General features: G+C 47.3%; 1 protein-coding gene across 3 annotated transcripts in view; it reads left to right on the top strand.

The window, feature by feature from the left end:
• LOC139533610 (CCR4-NOT transcription complex subunit 2-like) overlaps positions 1-22,764 on the top strand; it is a 91,292-nt gene that overhangs the window by 26,980 nt on the left and 41,548 nt on the right. For 2 of the 3 annotated variants that reach the window (XR_011666826.1, XM_071331764.1), the window contains exons 2-5: positions 7,658-7,780; positions 16,574-16,646; positions 19,612-19,759; positions 20,275-20,478. Coding sequence is in view for 2 of the 3 variants with exons in the window: in XM_071331764.1 (XP_071187865.1) it covers positions 7,658-7,780; positions 16,574-16,646; positions 19,612-19,759; positions 20,275-20,478 (548 nt within the window). In the remaining variant the exon portion in view is untranslated. The remainder of the gene's footprint in view (positions 1-7,657; positions 7,781-16,573; positions 16,647-19,611; positions 19,760-20,274; positions 20,479-22,764) is intronic. The other variant, XM_071331765.1, reaches the window with a different exon arrangement.

The following is a 22,764-nucleotide window of genomic DNA, read 5'->3' as shown; positions in this document are numbered from 1 at the left end:
AGGAGTCTCTCACTACGAGAGAAGTTGGAGCTGAATACAAGCAGCCTCCAAATCCACCCTCTGTTCCACCAAGGGTTGATGAATGGACACTGTTGGTTAACTGAGATTTCTTTAGTCCAGCAGTCTCCTGTTTGGAGTTTATTTTTCACGTCCTCTGCATCAATTATGCTTTTTACACATGTTACGGTGTTGGAGTTAGTTATAACCAAGTTATTAATGTGGTTATGACAGGCTATAGGTCAGTCCCTATTGGTCACATGCATGCGATGCTGACATGTGTCACGTAAAGAGAGCAAGGTTTGAGGGAATAGGGAATGTGTATCCTAAACAAATGAGGGATTTCTGTCACAAAGCTTTTCAGTCAGGGGAAAAACAAGTAAGAAACTAGAAATGTCTTACGTTGCAGCTTCAGCACCACGGACAGCGCCGTTAACACTGTTGCTGTGGTCGCTGCAGAAGGAGAAGGAGACATGTGCCCGGCCCAAATCAATTTCCATCAGGCCTCCTCTGGAGTCATTTGTGTTCCATAAAACAGTGCTCTTAAAGCAGCAGACCAGCTCAGTGCCTGCGGATTGGCTTGCGTTTGTTTGGCCCCCTAAGTTTTCTGAACAAATAAAAATCAACCACGTTGTTTATTTTTATTTTTATTTTCATTGTTGGAATATAAGACTGTAAAAACACCAAGTGATTTTAATTTGGGAAATCTGTTCCCAAGTATTCCCAGGCATGATAGAGAGACACGTAAACAAGGTTTGAAATGATAGTTTTAGTCATATTATCTGATTGTTCTTCTTGTGGTCAATGTCCAGTCTACAAATGATTTGTAATTATGTTCCTGACCGTCCGTTCAAGAAAAGATCTTCCCGTTGAATATCCCTTCAATAAGGTGTTGTTTTTATATATGGAAAATACATGCTTAAAAAATTTGACCAGTTGAAAGAACAGACGACTGGTGCCCCTCAGATCCAGATCTGTCTGATTCCAGTGGGAGGACAAGACATTTCTTTTGTCTCCCAGTATAGCCTGCTCTAGTGTTCTACTCTTGTCAGAGAGCCAGACTGTAGTGTATTGGCTGTGAGTGGGTCCTGGTCCACTTCTGATTCCTGACACTTAATCAGTAAGTGCTTCTGGCGTCCATCTTGATTTATCTCCAGCTAAATGGTGGGACATCAGTCTTTCTGTCAGGACTGGAGGTGAGGTGTTGGTATTATTCTGTTCCCTCCTCCACTGCCCTTCCTCTCCTCCACTGCCTTTCCTTTCCTCTCCTCTCCTGCCTTTCCTCTCCTCTCCTGCCTTTCCTCTCCTCTCCCGCCTTTCCTCTCCTCTCCTCTCCCGCCTCTCCTCTCCTCTCCCGCCTCTCCTCTCCCGCCTCTCCTCTCCCGCCTCTCCTCTCCCGCCTCTCCTCTCCCGCCTCTCCTCTCCCGCCTCTCCTCTCCCGCCTCTCCTCTCCCGCCTCTCCTCTCCTCTCCCGCCTTTCCTCTCCTCTCCCGCCTTTCCTCTCCTCTCCCGCCTTTCCTCTCCTCTCCCGCCTTTCCTCTCCTCTCCCGCCTTTCCTCTCCTCTCCCGCCTTTCCTCTCCCGCCTTTCCTCTCCTCTCCCGCCTTTCCTCTCCCGCCTTTCCTCTCCTCTCCCGCCTTTCCTCTCCTCTCCCGCCTTTCCTCTCCCGCCTTTCCTCTCCTCTCCCGCCTTTCCTCTCCTCTCCCGCCTTTCCTCTCCTCTCCCGCCTTTCCTCTCCTCTCCCGCCGTTCCTCTCCTCTCCCGCCGTTCCTCTCCTCTCCCGCCGTTCCTCTCCTCTCCCGCCGTTCCTCTCCTCTCCCGCCGTTCCTCTCCTCTCCCGCCGTTCCTCTCCTCTCCCGCCGTTCCTCTCCTCTCCCGCCGTTCCTCTCCTCTCCCGCCGTTCCTCTCCTCTCCCGCCGTTCCTCTCCTCTCCCGCCGTTCCTCTCCTCTCCCGCCGTTCCTCCCCTCTCCCGCCGTTCCTCCACTGCCCTTTCCTCTCGTCTCCTCCACTGCCTTTCTGGCCTGGCTGGAACATATCTGTCTGGAACTCCAATGTGTTTAGGAACGTCTGTCCAGAGGTCAGTTTATTGTCGTCTGCACAAAGTCCTAGTCCCTACCATACTATTCTAGCAAAATATACTACTGCTGGATTGCTGTTAATGGCTCCCTGTCATTTAAATAAAAAAAAAAAATACTTGTGTTTTAAAAGTAGACTAAAGTCGGTCTACACTACATGATTTAGCTGTCCCAGACAAGTCTTTGAGGTGGGAGACAAACCCCCCATGTTTCCTACTCGGGGTCGCGCGGCGTCATTAGGCTTGGGACGACATACCGTTTAATACCGGGGTATGTTGAAATACCCATGGTTTGATTTTCAATACTGATATAATAATACTATTTTGCAGCTGAGGTCATGTGCTGCTCCAACAATGAGGTTAAGTAGAACTAAGATATCTGATGTTTTGAATATATTCTATCCACCTCAGGGCTCCAGCTATGCATTTGGTTTGCTAACTTGCTAAGTGGCAAGATCAAACTTCTTGGTTACAGCAGAGATATTCAACCCCCCCTGGATCAAGATCCCTGTTGCCATGTTCGGTTGATCTCCCAGTGCAGGCTAAGTGCAGGACGCGTGGTGGGAGCTAATAAGGGGGACTTTGACTGGCTTGATCCGTGAGACACATTTGACAGAAGTACAGATGGTAACAAAATTGGAGTACCGGAGCGTTTTTCATGTTCTAGTATTGAGTTTCAGTATACCGTCCAACACTAGTGTGAAGCACATATGTGTCCGTGTCAGGTAGAGGAAGTCAGAGTGGTGCTCCTCAGGTGGTGTCTCTGCTGCTGGCAGTGCTGTGTGTAGTACACTGTCCACTGATAGGAACTGTTCCTGGCAGGAGTGGTAGTCCTGAGGCGTGTCCGGCTCTGGAGTTCAGGCAGGCAGGGAGCCAGCCAGGCAGGGAGCCAGCCAGGCAGGCAGGGAGCCAGTCAGCCAGGCAGGGAGCCAGTCAGCCAGGCAGGGAGCCAGTCAGCCAGGCAGGGAGCCAGTCAGCCAGGCAGGGAGCCAGTCAGCCAGGCAGGGAGCCAGTCAGCCAGGCAGGGAGCCAGTCAGCCAGGCAGGGAGCCAGTCAGCCAGGCAGGGAGCCAGTCAGCCAGGCAGGGAGCCAGCCAGGCAGGCAGCCAGGCAGGCAGGGAGCCAGTCAGCCAGGGAGCCAGTCAGTCAGTCAGGCAGGGAGCCAGTCAGTCAGTCAGGCAGGGAGGTGTTGCAGGGAGACAGACAGTCAGGCAGGGAGGGGAGGAGGGAGGTGGGCGCCGAGGCGGGCAGGAAGTCAGTCAGGCAGGGAGGGAGGGAGCCAGTCAAGGAGGGAGGGAGGGAGGGAGCCAGTCAAGGAGGGAGGGAGGGAGGGAGCCAGTCAAGGAGGGAGGGAGGGAGGGAGGGAGCCAGTCAAGGAGGGAGGGAGGGAGCCAGTCAAGGAGGGAGGGAGGGAGGGAGCCAGTCAAGGAGGGAGGGAGGGAGGGAGCCAGTCAAGGAGGGAGGGAGGGAGGGAGCCAGTCAAGGAGGGAGGGAGGGAGGGAGCCAGTCAAGGAGGGAGGGAGGGAGGGAGCCAGTCAAGGAGGGAGGGAGGGAGCCAGTCAAGGAGGGAGGGAGCCAGTCAAGGAGGGAGGGTAGGAGTCAGGCAGGGAGGGAAGGAGTCAGGCAGGGAGGGAAGGAGTCAGGCAGGGAGGGAAGGAGGGAGGTGGGTGTCGAGGCGGGCAGGGAGTCCCAGCTGCTCTGAGGAAGATGCCCACTTCACACACTGACTCCCAGGTGCCCGTCTCTCTCACCGGGACCAGACTCGTATGTATAGATGGGACATGTTTAAACTTGCAGATGGCGGTTTTGAACGAGGCAGAAGAAGAACAGATGTATGAAAAATAGGTGACACTGTTATTACAGTATTATTGGCTCAGCCGATCAGTTGTGTTTAGTTAGATGCTGTCAGGCCGTGTTATTACAGTATTATTGTCTCAGCCGATCAGTTGTGTTTAGTTAGATGCTGTCAGACCATGTTAGGTGTATTTCATAACCTATAGAGTTCTCTAAACAGGACTCCTACTTTCTGAACGGATACACAGCAGTCCGGCTATAAGAGACCTTATGTTAGTTTCATAACTGGACTGCTCCGTGTCGGAAGCATCCGGAGACATCAGCCACATTCATCTGCCACATCCATCTGCCTGACTCTGGCCACATCCATCTGCCTGACTCTGGCCACATCCATCTGCCTGACTCTGGCCACATCCATCTGCCTGACTCTGGCCACATCCATCTGCCTGACTCTGGCCACATCCATCTGCCTGACTCTGGCCACATTGTGGACGTTGCGCTCAGTGCTCTCTGAATCTACCAACTTCAGTCTGATGTTCTCCTCAACCCTCTCCCTTAACAGCCAGAACCAAACTGTTAAGACAATCAATCTAAAGCCGTGAACTCTTCTCGTGGGCAGGCAGATTACATCCTTTCACGTCTATACAAAAAGCCTCTTCCCTCTCACTTCATCCGTGCTGCCTTCATCAGTAGTACCAGTAGGGTTATCAAATGGTACTCGTCTATATAATAGTGTGAGGTGTTCCCAGGCTTGTAATTGGCTGTTGTGTGAAACACAGGCACCATGCAGGAAGGAAGGCAGAGAGGTTTCCTGCTGGGTTTGTTGTTGACCTGGATAACCTGCTGAACAGAACTGATGGTTGGTAGCAGGCAGGCAGCGCCATAGAGTTGGATTCACTAGAATGGACATTCAACTCAATAGGTGGGTGATGGTGGATTGACATGCAATCCTCCCTTATCAATCTACACACAATACCCCATAATGACAAAGCAAAAACAAATGTTTGCATATTTTTTAATTTAATTTTTAATTGTTTTATATCTACAGAAATGTACCTAATTTTTCAGACCCTTTACTCAGTAATTTGTTGAAGCACCTTTGGCAGCGATTGCAGCCTCAAGTCTTCTTGGGTATGACGCTACAAGCTTGGCACACCTGTATTTGGGGAGTTTCTCCCATTCTTCTCTGCAGATCCTCTCAAGCTCTGTCAGGTTGGATGGGGAGTGTCGCTACACAGCTATTTTCAGGTCTCTCCAGAGATGTTCGATCAGGTTCAAGTCCGGGATCTGTCTGGGCCACTCAAGGACATTGAGACTTGTCCCAAAGCCTCTCCTGTGCTGTCTTGGCTGTGTGCTTGGGGTCATTGTCCTGTTGGAAGGTGAACCTTCACCCCAGTCTGAGGTCCTGCGTGCTTTGGAGCAGGTTTTCATCAAGGATCTCTCTGTACTTTGTGCTGTTGCCTCGATCAGTTACAGAGTTAGTAGTTTGGCCTAGCCTCATCCCTTTCAGTTAGTTAGCCTCATCCCTTTCAGTTAGTTAGCCTCATCCCTTTCAGTTAGTTAGCCTCATCCCTTTCAGTTAGTTAGCCTCATCCCTTTCAGTTAGTTAGCCTCATCCCTTTCAGTTAGTTAGCCTCATCCCTTTCAGTTAGTTAGCCTCATCCCTTTCAGTTAGTTAGCCTCATCCCTTTCAGTTAGTTAGCCTCATCCCTTTCAGTTAGTTAGCCTCATCCCTTTCAGTTAGTTAGCCTCATCCCTTTCAGTTAGTTAGCCTCATCCCTTTCAGTTAGTTAGCCTCATCCCTTTCAGTTAGTTAGCCTCATCCCTTTCAGTTAGTTAGCCTCATCCCTTTCAGTTAGTTAGCCTCATCCCTTTCAGTTAGTTAGCCTCATCCCTTTCAGTTAGTTAGCCTCATCCCTTTCAGTTAGTTAGCCTCATCCCTTTCAGTTAGTTAGCCTCATCCCTTTCAGTTAGTTAGCCTCATCCCTTTCAGTTAGTTAGCCTCATCCCTTTCAGTTAGTTAGCCTAGCCAACGGTCTTGGGCCTGAACTGTAAAAAGGGTCAGAGATGTCTAGTTTGTGCTACAAGACTAGATGGAGAATTTCTGCTTCACAAAGGGACATGTAGAAACCATCATTTCAGAAGTAGGCTACAATATGAAGGGATCTGGGAACTCAAAGATACTGCGTCCCGGCCTGCTGTTCAGCTGGTGGTTTTCATGGCCAGATAGTTATTAAAGAAACACTTAAATATCACTACTCAGAGAAGCTCTTACATAAAGATAAGGATAGTGATGTTGCACCGAACACTGTTTATCTGCTAAAGGTAATACTATTAGATGAGCTGTGTGTGTGTGAGGGTTGATACTCTGTGCTTTCATGATAGAGTAGCCTCTTCCACAGGAGCCATGTGTTTTTAGGGAGATAAGTCAACCTGACCTCACTGAAGCTGGCTGCTCCAGTAGGTCAGGTCAGCTGTTGTCAACAAACCAGCTAATCCAACTCCTGTGATCAATGACTTCCACTGCTCAGCTATGTGACCAACCAGGACCTCGAGTCCACCCTTACCCCTGGCTCCTATTGGCAAGGACTTTGACAGGGAGGAGGGGCTTATGGCCAGCTCCAGACTGTGATTGGCTATCACCACTCGTTGTCAGTCACTCCATGTTGTCCTAAACCAGTGGTCACCAACCTTTTATGAGTCCTGATCACTTTCCCAGTCAACAAGCAAGCTGAGATCTACCGCTCAGTACTTGTTAATGTACCATTAACCTCTGCAGGGGGAGTGGATGTAGGGAGAAGAGCTTGGTATGTTTTCTAACAGTGTTGAATAAAAACAGTGACCGTGCTGAATAAAGTTGGACATGAACTCCCTCATTAAAAACAGCAGCTCTTTGCTGTATTCTTTGACAGTCTCTCTCTGGTCATGGTTTTAAAAGGTATGACATCTCACGTAGGCTAGTATCAGACTTTGCTGTGGCCGGGGCCGTGGAAGCTGTAGGCATGGTGATTTCAGCTGTCCGATTGGCCAGTGCAGCGGGCCCACTTGACTTAGCCACAGATCTCCCAGTCCGCCGGGTAGGTGGAGTTTGTATTTTTAAACAAATGAAATGGTTGAAAATGGGAACTTTGCCTATCTGGTGCTCAGGGCTTCTGAATCGAGTGCACCCACCGCCAACAGGGCTTCTGAATCGAGTGCACCCACCGCCAACAGGGCTTCTGGATCGAGTGCACCCACCGCCAACAGGGCTTCTGGATCGAGTGCACCCACCGCCAACAGGGCTTCTGGATCGAGTGCACCCACCGCCAACAGGGCTTCTGGATCGAGTGCACCCACCGCCAACAGGGCTTCTGGATCGAGTGCACCCACCGCCAACAGGGCTTCTGGATCGAGTGCACCCACCGCCAACAGGGCTTCTGGATCGAGTGCACCCACCGCCAACAGGGCTTCTGGATCGAGTGCACCCACCGCCAACAGGGCTTCTGGATCGAGTGCACCCACCGCCAACAGGGCTTCTGGATCGAGTGCACCCACCGCCAACAGGGCTTCTGAATCGAGTGCACCCACCGCCAACAGGGCTTCTGAATCGAGTGCACCCACCGCCAACAGGGCTTCTGGATCGAGTGCACTCACCGCCAACAGGGCAACACAAATAACAATAATAAATGTAGCTCAAGCCTTTATCGTTGTCTTTTCTCCATAAATGTTTGGTGATCGACTAGGAATGCCTTGTGGATAGCGACCAGTTGGTGACCTGTGTCCTAAACCCTTTCCTCCTTTCCTCCCTCTACAGGTGACTAACAGCATGTTTAGTGCTACCAGAAAGAGGTTTGTAGAGGGGGTGGAGAGTGACTACCCCGATGACACTATGTATTATGGCCAGTCATCCATGTTCCCACATCCGTCAGACAAAGACGTAAGTGATGCTCCCAGCATGTTACAACCTTTGACCTCATCCCCCCCCCCCCTATTGTCAGGTGGCTGTTTGGTCAGTTGTCACTCAGTCAGTAAAACCCATAGAGGGTCAACTACTTGTCTCTGTGGGTCTGGGTTGATGTGGGGGTGAACGGCCGCTCCAGCTGCTCAGTTTATGGCTTCATTGCAGTCATGTAAGTTTGTTTCTGTTGCTATGGCATTATTTTCCAAGCTGATCTTTTGCCGTTTCTGCTTTGCCTCCGTAGCTGTGCGTGGTTAGGTTAGATATGTGTCTGGTCGTGTGGTTAATAGGGAAGTGGACATGACTCATTCACTCTTAGTTACAGTTAATACAGATGAGTCGCATGGTGACGTTACTACATCTAGATGTGGAACATCCTAACAGTGGTGTCTACGAGATGAACACTCACCTGAATCCTGGGCCTGCTATGTGACTGACCACGTGAGAAGGCTTAAATCTAACCTGGTCTATCTAGACAGGATGGAATCTAACCTGGACTATCTAGACAGGATATCTATAGAGAAGGATGATATCTAACCTGGGCTATCTAGACAGGATATCTATCTATAGAGAAGGCTTAAATCTAACCAGGTATATCTAGACAGGGTGACATCTAACCTGGACTATCTAGACAGGATATCTATATATAGAGAAGGCTTAAATCTAACCTGGTCTATCTAGACAGGATGACATCTAACCTGGACTATCTAGACAGGATATCTATATATAGAGAAGGCTTAACTCTAACCTGGTCTATCTAGACATTATATCTATATATAGAGAAGGCTTAAATCTAACCAGGTCTGTCTAGACAGGATATCCATAGAGAAGGATGACATCTAACCAGGTCTATCTAGACAGGATATCCACAGAGAAGGATGATATCTAACCAGGTCTATCTAGACAGGATATCCATAGAGAAGGATGATATCAAACCAGGTCTATCTAGACAGGATATCCATAGAGAAGGATGATATCTAACCAGGTCTATCTAGACAGGATATCCATAGAGAAGGATGATATCAAACCAGGTCTATCTAGACAGGATATCCATAGAGAAGGATGATATCTAACCAGGTCTATCTAGACAGGATATCCATAGAGAAGGATGATATCAAACCAGGTCTATCTAGACAGGATATCCATAGAGAAGGATGATATCAAACCAGGTCTATCTAGACAGGATATCCATAGAGAAGGATGATATCTAACCAGGTCTATCTAGACAGGATGATATCTAATCAGGTCTATCTAGACAGGATATCCATAGAGAAGGATGATATCTAACCAGGTCTATCTAGACAGGATATCCATAGAGAAGGATGACATCTAACCAGGTCTATCTAGACAGGATATCCATAGAGAAGGATGATATCTAACCAGGTCTATCTAGACAGGATATCCATAGAGAAGGATGATATCTAACCAGGTCTATCTAGACAGGATATCCATAGAGAAGGATGATATCTAACCAGGTCTATCTAGACAGGATATCCATAGAGAAGGATGATATCAAACCAGGTCTATCTAGACAGGATATCCATAGAGAAGGATGACATCTAACCAGGTCTATCTAGACAGGATATCCATAGAGAAGGATGATATCTAACCAGGTCTATCTAGACAGGATGATATCTAATCAGGTCTATCTAGACAGGATATCCATAGAGAAGGATGATATCTAACCAGGTCTATCTAGACAGGATATCCATAGAGAAGGATGATATCAAACCAGGTCTATCTAGACAGGATATCCATAGAGAAGGATGACATCTAACCAGGTCTATCTAGACAGGATATCCATAGAGAAGGATGATATCTAACCAGGTCTATCTAGACAGGATGATATCTAATCAGGTCTATCTAGACAGGATATCCATAGAGAAGGATGATATCTAACCAGGTCTATCTAGACAGGATATCCATAGAGAAGGATGACATCTAACCAGGTCTATCTAGACAGGATATCCATAGAGAAGGATGATATCTAACCAGGTCTATCTAGACAGGATATCCATAGAGAAGGATGATATCTAACCAGGTCTATCTAGACAGGATATCCATAGAGAAGGATGATATCAAACCAGGTATATCTAGACAGGATGATATCTAACCAGGTCTATCTAGACAGGATGATATCTAACCAGGTCTGTCTAGACAGGATATCCATAGAGAAGGATGATATCTAACCAGGTCTGTCTAGACAGGATACCCATAGAGAAGAGCAGAACAAGGCATTCATAACCCAGGTCTCAGAGTTCAATAGAGCCTTCACTCTGACTGTGTCCCAAATGGCACCCTAGTCCCTATATAGTGCACTACTTTTGACCAGGGCTCCTATGAAAGGAGAATATGGAACTCAGGGGATAGGGTGTCATTTGGGATACAACCTCTGCCTGGGACTCCTTCCATTTGTTAATCAGAGGCCACATTGGAGCCGTTGACTCCCGGCAGAATTGAGACTACACCGCCTCTGGCTGCTTTCTGGTGCCAAAGACCCGGGCAGGCCACCTTGATCTGGTGCCTGAAGAGTTCTGACTTTTCCTTCAGTTCTCTGGGAATGGGGGGGGGGATACAATCAGGCTTGCATCCCAAATGGAACCCTATTCCCTATGTAGTGCACTACCCTGTGGGCCCTGGTCAAAAGTAGGGTGTTTATATAGTAAATAGATAAGCCTTTTCAGAAGCTGCTCAGGACGAACCTTGTTGGTTAGTTGACACTCTTGTGTGTGGGAATGAACAATGGACCTACGGTGTTCTCTGGGACCAGAGATGGGACAGACGGCCAGGGACACACAACCCCTCAGTTAACAAGCATCTCAGTGTGTTGTGATCATCAGAGGTTCCCTTCATAATGATGTCTTCACCTCCAGCCTGTTAGTCACACAGACAGTCAAACATACAGGCTCAGGAAATATGCTGAGGACAGAACTTAGTCTCTTTGTCGAGTCTTACCCCCAGTTCCTCCGGTCCTCTCCTGGAGAGCCTCAGATCTCCTCCTCCAATGCTGTTTGATAAGGAGATATTTTTGAGAAAGATCCTTGAGTCTGAGCTCCCGTCATCATGTTCCCAGTCCCACAACAACAGACGTTATCAGTTGTGCCCACTGCTCCAAGGCTACGTTCCCTCCCTGAGAAGAACAGACTGAACCCAACTCTGTGGGAGGCAGAGGGATGCCTTTATATTCTAACCTCAGAGCAGGACCACACTGTGGGTGAGGGGACAAACTACTGATGGTGTGGTCATTTTGGTTTGTCCCCATGCTTTACCATAGACACCATAATGGAGGCTAACAGCCATATAAGGGCTTCTTATATCAGCCAATAACATATCAGTGTTTATCACCCACACAGTCTGCTCTGAGGGAATTCTGCTGGTTTAAGGCTCACCGCCCTGTTCAAAACGGGTACCTCAGCTCTCTCCTCTGGCTCATCTGTCAGAGAAGAGGTATTAAACCCCTAGAGAGAGAACATCATCTGTCCTGAAACCAGACCTGTCTGATAACAGCTCTACTGAACCTAGAGAGAGAACGTCATCTGTCCTGAAACCAGACCTGTCTGATAACAGCTCTACTGAACACCATCTGTCCTGAAACCAGACCTGTCTGATAACAGCTCTACTGAACACCATCTGTCCTGAAACCAGACCTGTCTGATAACAGCTCTACTGAACCTAGAGAGAACATCATCTGTCCTGGAACCAGACCTGTCTGATAACAGCTCTACTGAACCTAGAGAGAGAACGTCATCTGTCCTGGAACCAGACCTGTCTGATAACAGCTCTACTGAACCTAGAGAGAGAACATCATCTGTCCTGAAACCAGACCTGTCTGATAACAGCTCTACTGAACCTAGAGAGAGAACGTCATCTGTCCTGAAACCAGACCTGTCTGATAACAGCTCTACTGAACCTAGAGAGAGAACGTCATCTGTCCTGAAACCAGACCTGTCTGATAACAGCTCTACTGAACCTAGAGAGAACGTCATCTGTCCTGAAACTAGACCTGTCTGATAACAGCTCTACTGAACCTAGAGAGAGAACATCATCTGTCCTGGAACCAGACCTGTCTGATAACAGCTCTACTGAACCTAGAGAGAGAACGTCATCTGTCCTGGAACCAGACCTGTCTGATAACAGCTGTACTGAACCTAGAGAGACTGTCATCTGTCCTGGAACCAGACCTGTCTGATAACATCTCTACTGACTGGTGCTTGTCTATTGAATAGTTTAGACTCCCAGGACTTTAAAGAACTTCTAAACAGCTCCAGGTAAGCAGACACATCTGATGGGCATCTAGACTCTCTGTACAAGGAGCTTCTTAGCAGAGCAGTAGTGGAACTGGGACTCTGACATCTAAAGGGTTATTTTATGGCCAGCTAAACTGGACTCTGCTAGTGTGTGTGATAAATGTGTTATAACCTCAACACTGTGATCACCTCTCATTAGATGAGTACTGAGGACAAAGAATAAATCATCATCATGTAATATACCATTTAGCAGACAGCTTTATCTCAGTCATGCCCGCGTACATGTTAACGTAAGGGTGGTCCCGGGAATCCAATCCTCAAAGATGTGCAGCTCAGCTTGGACTAGGTTCTGTACCTGCATACCAGTACAGTGAGTAGGACACTCTGGTAGAAAGGATAACGAGATGGTCTGAGCCCGGCCTCAGAGCAGGTCCCGGTCCTAAGTCCAGCCCAGAAACGTCCCTCAGGTCAGAGGTAACGAGCCGTGCTGATGGAATGTGACGCCAGCCTGCCCTGGGTTCTATAGGTGGGACGGGATTCCGGAGAATTCCAGAGTTCTTGGGTTCAAGGAGCAGGTAGTAGGGCAGATTTAGTCCAGTCTGGAAGAATTCAGACAACTTCTAGTAGTCTGCTGTGTCATACAGCTTCCAGTCAGAGGATGGATTTGTCTCCACTATAAAATAATGTATTATCTCAATAATATCCTCTCATCACACATTTGGTTTATAATTTTTTCCACGCTTGTGTTCTGTGCTAAAGATATTCTCTCACTGTGGGGTATAATTCACACCATTTGCATATTTCAGGTGCCATGTGCTTAAGGAAATGACACCAGTTAATGGTGTTTTTCAGACAGTCATGTTTCTCAACATTGTTTTCCTTGTTCCCATTTAGACTGTCCCAGAGAACTAAACACTGATCACATGATGAACTGACAGGCTTGTCTCATTTAGACTGTCCCAGAGAACTAAACACTTATCATCATGTGACCACAGCCAGGCTTGTCTCATTTAGACTGTCCCAGAGAACTAAACACTGATCATGTGACCACAGACAGGCTTGTCTCATTTAGACTGTCCCAGAGAACTAAACACTGATCATGTGACCACAGCCAGGCTTGTCTCATTTAGACTGTCCCAGAGAACTAAACACTGATCATGTGACCACAGCCAGGCTTGTCTCATTTAGACTGTCCCAGAGAACTAAACACTTATCATCATGTGACCACAGACAGGCTTGTCTCATTTAGACTGTCCCAGAGAACTAAACACTGATCATGTGACCACAGCCAGGCTTGTCTCATTTAGACTGTCCCAGAGAACTAAACACTGATCATGTGACCACAGACAGGCTTGTCTCATTTTTAGATTTAAAGGAACAGAATAAGCAGTGAAACCGCTTGTGTAAAAGCCCCATTTGGGAAACTAAACATTTCATCTTTGTCACTTTGATCTTTCTCTGCTCCTAAAGTTGGTTGCTTTACCTGATGACTGATGACAGCCAACCATATACAGCTTTACCTGATGACTGATGACAGCCAACCATATACAGCTTTACCTGATGACTGATGACAGCCAACCATATACAGCTTTACCTGATGACTGATGACAGCCAACCATATACAGCTTTACCTGATGACTGATGACAGCCAACCATATACAGCTTTACCTGATGACTGATGACAGCCAACCATATACAGCTTTACCTGATGACAGCCAACCATATACAGCTTTACCTGATGACTGATGACAGCCAACCATATACAGCTTTACCTGATGACAGCCAACCATATACAGCTTTACCTGATGACTGCCAACCATATACAGCTTTACCTGATGACAGCCAACCATATACAGCTTTACCTGATGACAGCCAACCATATACAGCTTTACCTGATGACTGCCAACCATATACAGCTTTACCTGATGACAGCCAACCATATACAGCTTTACCTGATGACAGCCAACCATATACAGCTTTACCTGATGACAGCCAACCATATACAGCTTTACCTGATGACAGCCAACCATATACAGCTTTACCTGATGACTGATGACAGCCAACCATATACAGCTTTACCTGATGACAGCCAACCATATACAGCTTTACCTGATGACAGCCAACCATATACAGCTTTACCTGATGACTGATGACAGCCAACCATATACAGCTTTACCTGATGACAGCCAACCATATACAGCTTTACCTGATGACAGCCAACCATATACAGCTTTACCTGATGACTGATGACTGCCAACCATATACAGCTTTACCTGATGACTGCCAACCATATACAGCTTTACCTGATGACTGCCAACCATATACAGCTTTACCTGATGACAGCCAACCATGTACAGCTTTACCTGATGACAGCCAACCATATACAGCTTTACCTGATGACAGCCAACCATATACAGCTTTACCTGATGACAGCCAACCATATACAGCTTTACCTGATGACAGCCAACCATATACAGCTTTACCTGATGACAGCCAACCATATACAGCTTTACCTGATGACAGCCAACCATATACAGCTTTACCTGATGACAGCCAACCATATACAGCTTTACCTGATGACTGATGACTGCCAACCATATACAGCTTTACCTGATGACAGCCAACCATATACAGCTTTACCTGATGACAGCCAACCATATACAGCTTTACCTGATGACAGCCAACCATATACAGCTTTACCTGATGACAGCCAACCATAACATATACAGCTTTACCTGATGACAGCCAACCATATACAGCTTTACCTGATGACAGCCAACCATATACAGCTTTACCTGATGACAGCCAACCATATACAGCTTTACCTGATGACAGCCAACCATATACAGCTTTACCTGATGACAGCCAACCATATACAGCTTTACCTGATGACAGCCAACCATATACAGCTTTACCTGATGACAGCCAACCATATACAGCTTTACCTGATGACTGATGACTGCCAACCATATACAGCTTTACCTGATGACTGATGACTGCCAACCATATACAGCTTTACCTGATGACAGCCAACCATATACAGCTTTACCTGATGACAGCCAACCATATACAGCTTTACCTGATGACAGCCAACCATATACAGCTTTACCTGATGACAGCCAACCATATACAGCTTTACCTGATGACTGAGCCAACCATACCATATACAGCTTTACCTGATGACAGCCAACCATATACAGCTTTACCTGATGACAGCCAACCATATACAGCTTTACCTGATGACAGCCAACCATGTACAGCTTTACCTGATGACAGCCAACCATATACAGCTTTACCTGATGACAGCCAACCATATACAGCTTTACCTGATGACAGCCAACCATATACAGCTTTACCTGATGACAGCCAACCATAACATATACAGCTTTACCTGATGACAGCCAGCCATAACCTTATACAGCTTTACCTGATGACAGCCAACCATAACATATACAGCTTTACCTGATGACAGCCAGCCATAACCTTATACAGCTTTACCTGATGACAGCCAGCCATAACCTTATACAGCTTTACCTGATGACTGACAGCCACACTGATGACTGATGACAGCCAACCATACGGTGTACACTGAACAAAAATATAAACGCAACATGAAACAATTTCCAAGATATTTCTGACTTACAGTTCATAATAAGGAAATCAGTCAATTGAAAATGAATTCATTAGGTCCTAATCTATGGATTTCACATGACTGTGAATACAGATATTCATCTGGTCACAGATACCGTAGAAATAGGTAGGAGCATGGATCTGAGAAGCAGAGTATTTGTTGTGACCAGCATTTCCCCCGTGCAGCGCAACCCCTCATCAGGCTGTTCATAGTGGCCTGTAGAATGTTGTCCCGCCCCTCTTCAATGGCTGTGCGAAGTTGCTGTATATCGGCGGGAACTGGAACACGCTGTCGTACATGTCGATCCAGAGCATCCCAAACATGCTCAATGGGTGACATGTCTGAGTATGCAGGCCGTTTTCAGCTTCCAGGAGTTGTGTACAGATCCTTGCGACATTATCATGCTGAAACATGAGGTGATGGTGGTGGATGAATGGCACGACAATGGGCCTCAGGATCTCGTCACGGTATCTCTGTGCATTCAAATGGCCATCAATAAAATGCGTGTTCGTTGTACTTAGCTTATGCCTGCTCATTCCATAACCCCACCGCCACCATGGGGCACTCTGTTCACAACGTTGACATCAGCAAACCGCTCGCCCACACAAAGCCACACATGCTGTCTTCCATCTAGTAGAGCCAATTGGCCCCGGTCCGACAGAGTAGGTGACGTAGCCTATACAAGAGAGCTGAAGTACAGGAGCAGAATAAGGAGCCCTGCTTATTTAACATTAGACACCATTTTTATCCCACAGAACAGATGACTTTCTTTGTAAAGTGAAAGGAAAAGATCTTTGACTGAAACCCCCGACCAGTTTCCTTCTCTTGTAAGTGACCTGAAAGACAAGTGAATGACCCTCCACTAACATGCATCTCCTGCTCCCTGTCTTCCAGATGCTGGCATCTCCATCCCCATCGTCGTCAGGTCAATTGTCGCAGCTTGGTGCCAGTTTATACGGGTCACAAAGTAAGCACTGCTCGTCCGCTGTCCCTACACCATCCATGCATGGCTTTGAGCTCCACTGGTTAGCCTGCATACTGTCCCTACACCATCCCATGCATGGCTTTGAGCTCCACTGGTTAGGCTGCATACTGTCCCTACACCATCCCATGCATGGCTTTGAGCACTCCACTGGTTAGCCTGCATACTGTCCCTACACCATCCCATGCATGGCTTTGAGCTCCACTGGTTAGGCTGCATACTGTCCCTACACCATCCCATGCATGGCTTTGAGCACTCCACTGGTTAGCCTGCATTCTGTCCCTACACCATCCATGCATGGCTTTGAGCTCCACTGGTTAGCCTGCATTCTGTCCCTACACCATCCCATGCATGGCTTTGAGCTCCACTGGTTAGCCTGCGTTCTGTCACGGCTTAGCCTGCATTCTGCCACTGCTTAGCCTGCATTCTGTCACGGCTTAGCCTGCATTCTGTCACGGCTTAGCCTGCATTCTGTCACGGTTCTGTCACGGCTTAGCCTGCATTCTGTCACGGCTTAGCCTGCATTCTGCCACTGCTTAGCCTGCATTCTGCCACTGCTTAGCCTGCATTCTGCCACTGCTTAGCTTGCATTCTGTCACTGCTTAGCTTGCATTCTGTCACTGCTTAGCTTGCATTCTGTCACTGCTTATCCTGCATTCTGTCACTGCTTAGCTTGCATTCTGTCACTGCTTAGCTTGCATTCTGTCACTGCTTATCCTGCATTCTGTCACTGCTTATCCTGCATTCTGTCACTGCTTAGCCTGCATTCTGTCACGGTTCTGTCACTGCTTAGCCTGCGTTCTGTCACTGCTTAGCCTGCGTTCTGTCACGGCTTAGCCTGCGTTCTGTCACGGCTTAGCCTGCGTTCTGTCACGGCTTAGCCTGCGTTCTGTCACGGCTTAGCCTGCGTTCTGTCACGGCTTAGCCTGCGTTCTGCCACGGCTTAGCCTGCGTTCTGCCACTGCTTAGCCTGCGTTCTGCCACTGCTTAGCCTGCGTTCTGCCACTGCTTAGCTTGCGTTCTGTCACTGCTTAGCTTGCATTCTGTCACTGCTTAGCTTGCATTCTGTCACTGCTTATCCTGCATTCTGTCACTGCTTAGCCTGCATTCTGTCACGGTTCTGTCACGGCTTAGCCTGCATTCTGTCACTGCTTAGCTTGCATTCTGTCACTGCTTAGCTTGCATTCTGTCACTGCTTATCCTGCATTCTGTCACTGCTTAGCTTGCGTTCTGTCACTGCTTAGCCTGCCTTCTGTCACTGCTTAGCCTGCGTTCTGTCACTGCTTAGCCTGCGTTCTGTCACGGCTTAGCCTGCGTTCTGTCACGGCTTAGCCTGCGTTCTGTCACGGCTTAGCCTGCGTTCTGTCACGGCTTAGCCTGCGTTCTGTCACGGCTTAGCCTGCGTTCTGTCACGGCTTAGCCTGCGTTCTGTCACGGCTTAGCCTGCGTTCTGTCACGGCTTAGCCTGCGTTCTGTCACGGTTCTGTCACTGCTTAGCCTGCGTTCTGTCACGGCTTAGCCTGCGTTCTGTCACGGCTTAGCCTGCGTTCTGTCACGGCTTAGCCTGCGTTCTGTCACGGCTTAGCCTGCGTTCTGTCACGGCTTAGCCTGCGTTCTGTCACGGCTTAGCCTGCGTTCTGTCACGGCTTAGCCTGCGTTCTGTCACGGCTTAGCCTGCGTTCTGTCACGGCTTAGCCTGCGTTCTGTCACGGCTTAGCCTGCGTTCTGTCACGGCTTAGCCTGCGTTCTGTCACGGCTTAGCCTGCGTTCTGTCACGGCTTAGCCTGCGTTCTGTCACGGCTTAGCCTGCGTTCTGTCACGGCTTAGCCTGCGTTCTGTCACGGCTTAGCCTGCGTCCTGTCACGGCTTAGCCTGCGTCCTGTCACGGCTTAGCCTGCGTCCTGCCACGGCTTAGCCTGCGTCCTGCCACTGCTTAGCCTGCGTTCTGCCACTGCTTAGCCTGCGTTCTGCCACTGCTTAGCCTGCGTTCTGCCACTGCTTAGCCTGCGTCCTGCCACGGCTTAGCCTGCGTCCTGCCACTGCTTAGCCTGCGTTCTGTCACGGCTTAGCCTGCGTTCTGTCACTGCTTAGCCTGCGTTCTGCCACTGCTTAGCCTGCATTCTGTCACTGCTTAGCTTGCATTCTGTCACTGCTTAGCTTGCATTCTGTCACTGCTTAGCTTGCATTCTGTCACTGCTTAGCTTGCATTCTGTCACTGCTTATCCTGCATTCTGTCACGGCTTATCCTGCATTCTGTCACGGCTTATCCTGCATTCTGTCACGGCTTATCCTGCATTCTGTCACGGCTTAGCCTGCATTCTGTCACGGCTTAGCCTGCATTCTGTCACGGCTTAGCCTGCATTCTGTCACGGCTTAGCCTGCATTCTGTCACGGCTTAGCCTGCATTCTGTCACGGCTTAGCCTGCATTTAGAGCTCTGGTCAAAAGTAGTGTACTTAATGGGGAATAAGATGCCGTTTGGGACTAAAAACACGTCCTCCGGTCTGATCCTTTAGCTGGGTTAATATGTCCTACCTGTGGCATAATGCTCTACAGGAAAGGATTGCGGTCAATCCCATATCCTGTTCAGTTCAGGAAGTGGATTGAATTGGCTGAGTTGAAAGTGTAATTGAGGCCGACCTTGGTACACAGATCAATATAAATACAGTAGTCCTCTGGGTTTTAGGCCCCGTTCCATGTTGTCACTATCGGCTTCTCCTGTCAGCTGTTGTCTTGAAAAACTCAATCTCTGTTTTCCCAAGTATTTTAAAGGAAAATAGCCTAGCGTCTTCAGAGCTTACCAGTCCAAAGCCTGTTTATCTCTGACTCTAACCCACTGCCTTTCTCCCTGTGTATGTCTACTGATTAAAGGAATATAGCTGCCCGTTTTAAAGCCTGTATCTCTCCAACTATAACCATCTGTCTCCCCTGTGTGTCTGTGTGACGTCCAGGTGCCCTAGGGTTCCCTATGAGGGCCATGAGCAACACTGCTCAGTTGAATCGTATTCTACCACCGGGCAACCAGCTACCGAGCCACGTTACCCCTGCCACTGGCGTCGCCCCCACAATGTCCCTCCATACTCCTCCCTCGCCAAGCAGGTACACCCCTCCACTTACAGGCCATGTACTGTCATTTACAACATTGACGTGTTAGTCACCTAGTTGGCTCTGGGATTCATCTCAACGTGTCTGGTTCTACCAGCTTGATTCAGCTGACCGAAGCATTAGAAGTTGCTTGGCAACAGGAGCATGTTGTTGATGACAGTGCAGCTGTCAGCAGCCAGGTGAGCTCCTCCCTATGGGGATAGGACTGTAGTAGGTACAGATCACTCATCGTGCCTAATGAAAACAAGGTTTTGATGAATCAGCAATTCTTATTCCGTTCTCTTTTTATCTGACGTGCTTTTCATGTTGTCCTGATCACATCCATGTCTCTGAGATACCTCCTCTGTCTCTCTGTCTCTCTGTCTCTCTCTCTCTCTCTCTCTCTCTCTCTCTCTCTCTCTCTCTCTCTCTCTCTCTCTCTCTCTCTCTCTCTCTGTCTCTCTCTCTCTCTGTGTCTCTCTCTCTCTCTCTGTGTGTGTCTCTGTCTCTCTCTGTCTCCTCCACTGTAGGGGCATCCTACCCATGAACACGCGGAGTATGATGAGCACCCCTCAGCAGGTGGGGCGCCAGGAGGTCATGGTGGGGGGTATGCCTAGTGGGGGCAGGACCAACAGCCTGGGCAGCTCGGGCCTGGGCAGCCCCAACCGTGCCTCTCCCAGCATCATCTGCATGCCCAAGCAACAGCAGTCACGGCAACCTTTCACCATCAACAGGTAACACTAGAATGAAGCAAGACCGTATCAATGAGTGATGTATTGAACATTGTGAAGACAGGACATAGAAACCATGAAGACCTGTTGGTTACATATAATAAAGGCAGACTTTGAAACGGTGAGACAATTAACAGTATAAAGACATGGAATAGAAGACAGTCAAACATTTGACCTCCCTACTACAGTATAAAGACATGGAACAGGAGACAGTCAAACCTTTTACCTCCCTACTACAGTATAAAGACATGGAATAGAAGACAGTCAAACATTTTACCTCCCTACTACAGTATAAAGACATGGAATAGAAGACAGTCAAACATTTTACCTCCCTACTACAGTATAAAGACATGGAATAGAAGACAGTCAAACATTTTACCTCCCTACTACAGTATAAAGACATGGAATAGAAGCCGGTCAAACATTTTACCTCCCTACTACAGTATAAAGACATGGAATAGAAGACAGTCAAACCTTTTACCTCCCTACTACAGTATAAAGACATGGAATAGAAGACAGTCAAACCTTTTACCTCCCTACTACAGTATAAAGACATGGAATAGGAGACAGTCAAACCTTTTACCTCCCTACTACAGTATAAAGACATGGAATAGAAGACAGTCAAACCTTTTACCTCCCTACTACAGTATAAAGACATGGAATAGGAGAGAGTCAAACATTTGACCTCCCTACTACAGTATAAAGACATGGAATAGGCGCCGGTCAAACATTTGACCTCCCTACTACAGTATAAAGACATGGAATAGAAGACAGTCAAACATTTGACCTCCCTACTACAGTATAAAGACATGGAGACAGTCAAACATTTTACCTCCCTACTACAGTATAAAGACATGGAATAGAAGACAGTCAAACATTTTACCTCCCTACTACAGTATAAAGACATGGAATAGAAGCCGGTCAAACATTTTACCTCCCTACTACAGTATAAAGACATGGAATAGAAGACAGTCAAACCTTTTACCTCCCTGCTACAGTATAAAGACATGGAATAGAAGACAGTCAAACATTTGACCTCCCTACTACAGTATAAAGACATGGAACAGGAGACAGTCAAACATTTGACCTCCCTACTACAGTATAAAGACATGGAATAGGCGCCGGTCAAACATTTGACCTCCCTACTACAGTATAAAGACATGGAATAGAAGACAGTCAAACATTTGACCTCCCTACTACAGTATAAAGACATGGAATAGAAGACAGTCAAACATTTGACCTCCCTACTACAGTATAAAGACATGGAATAGAAGACAGTCAAACATTTGACCTCCCTACTACAGTATAAAGACATGGAGACAGTCAAACATTTTACCTCCCTACTACAGTATAAAGACATGGAATAGAAGCCGGTCAAACATTTTACCTCCCTACTACAGTATAAAGACATGGAATAGAAGACAGTCAAACCTTTTACCTCCCTGCTACAGTATAAAGACATGGAATAGAAGACAGTCAAACATTTTACCTCCCTACTACAGTATAAAGACATGGAATAGAAGACAGTCAAACCTTTTACCTCCCTACAACAGTATAAAGACATGGAATAGAAGACAGTCAAACCTTTTACCTCCCTACTACAGTATAAAGACATGGAATAGGAGACAGTCAAACCTTTTACCTCCCTACTACAGTATAAAGACATGGAATAGAAGACAGTCAAACATTTTACCTCCCTACTACAGTATAAAGACATGGAATAGGAGACAGTCAAACCTTTTACCTCCCTACTACAGTATAAAGACATGGAATAGGAGACAGTCAAACCTTTTACCTCCCTACTACAGTATAAAGACATGGAATAGAAGACAGTCAAACATTTTACCTCCCTACTACAGTATAAAGACATGGAATAGGAGACAGTCAAACCTTTTACCTCCCTACTACAGTATAAAGACATGGAATAGAAGACAGTCAAACCTTTTACCTCCCTACTACAGTATAAAGACATGGAATAGAAGACAGTCAAACATTTTACCTCCCTACTACAGTATAAAGACATGGAATAGAAGACAGTCAAACATTTTACCTCCCTACTACAGTATAAAGACATGGAATAGAAGACGGTCAAACATTTGACCTCCCTACTACAGTATAAAGACATGGAATAGAAGACAGTCAAACATTTGACCTCCCTACTACAGTATAAAGACATGGAATAGGAGACAGTCAAACATTTTACCTCCCTACTACAGTATAAAGACATGGAATAGAAGACAGTCAAACATTTTACCTCCCTACTACAGTATAAAGACATGGAGCCAGTCA

The sequence above is a fragment of the Salvelinus alpinus genome, chromosome 11 (genome assembly GCF_045679555.1).
Source record: "Salvelinus alpinus chromosome 11, SLU_Salpinus.1, whole genome shotgun sequence".
NCBI classification, from domain to species: Eukaryota; Metazoa; Chordata; class Actinopteri; order Salmoniformes; family Salmonidae; genus Salvelinus; species Salvelinus alpinus.
The sequence above is the reverse complement of the archived record's forward strand: the minus strand, read 5'-3'. Positions and strand labels throughout refer to the sequence as shown.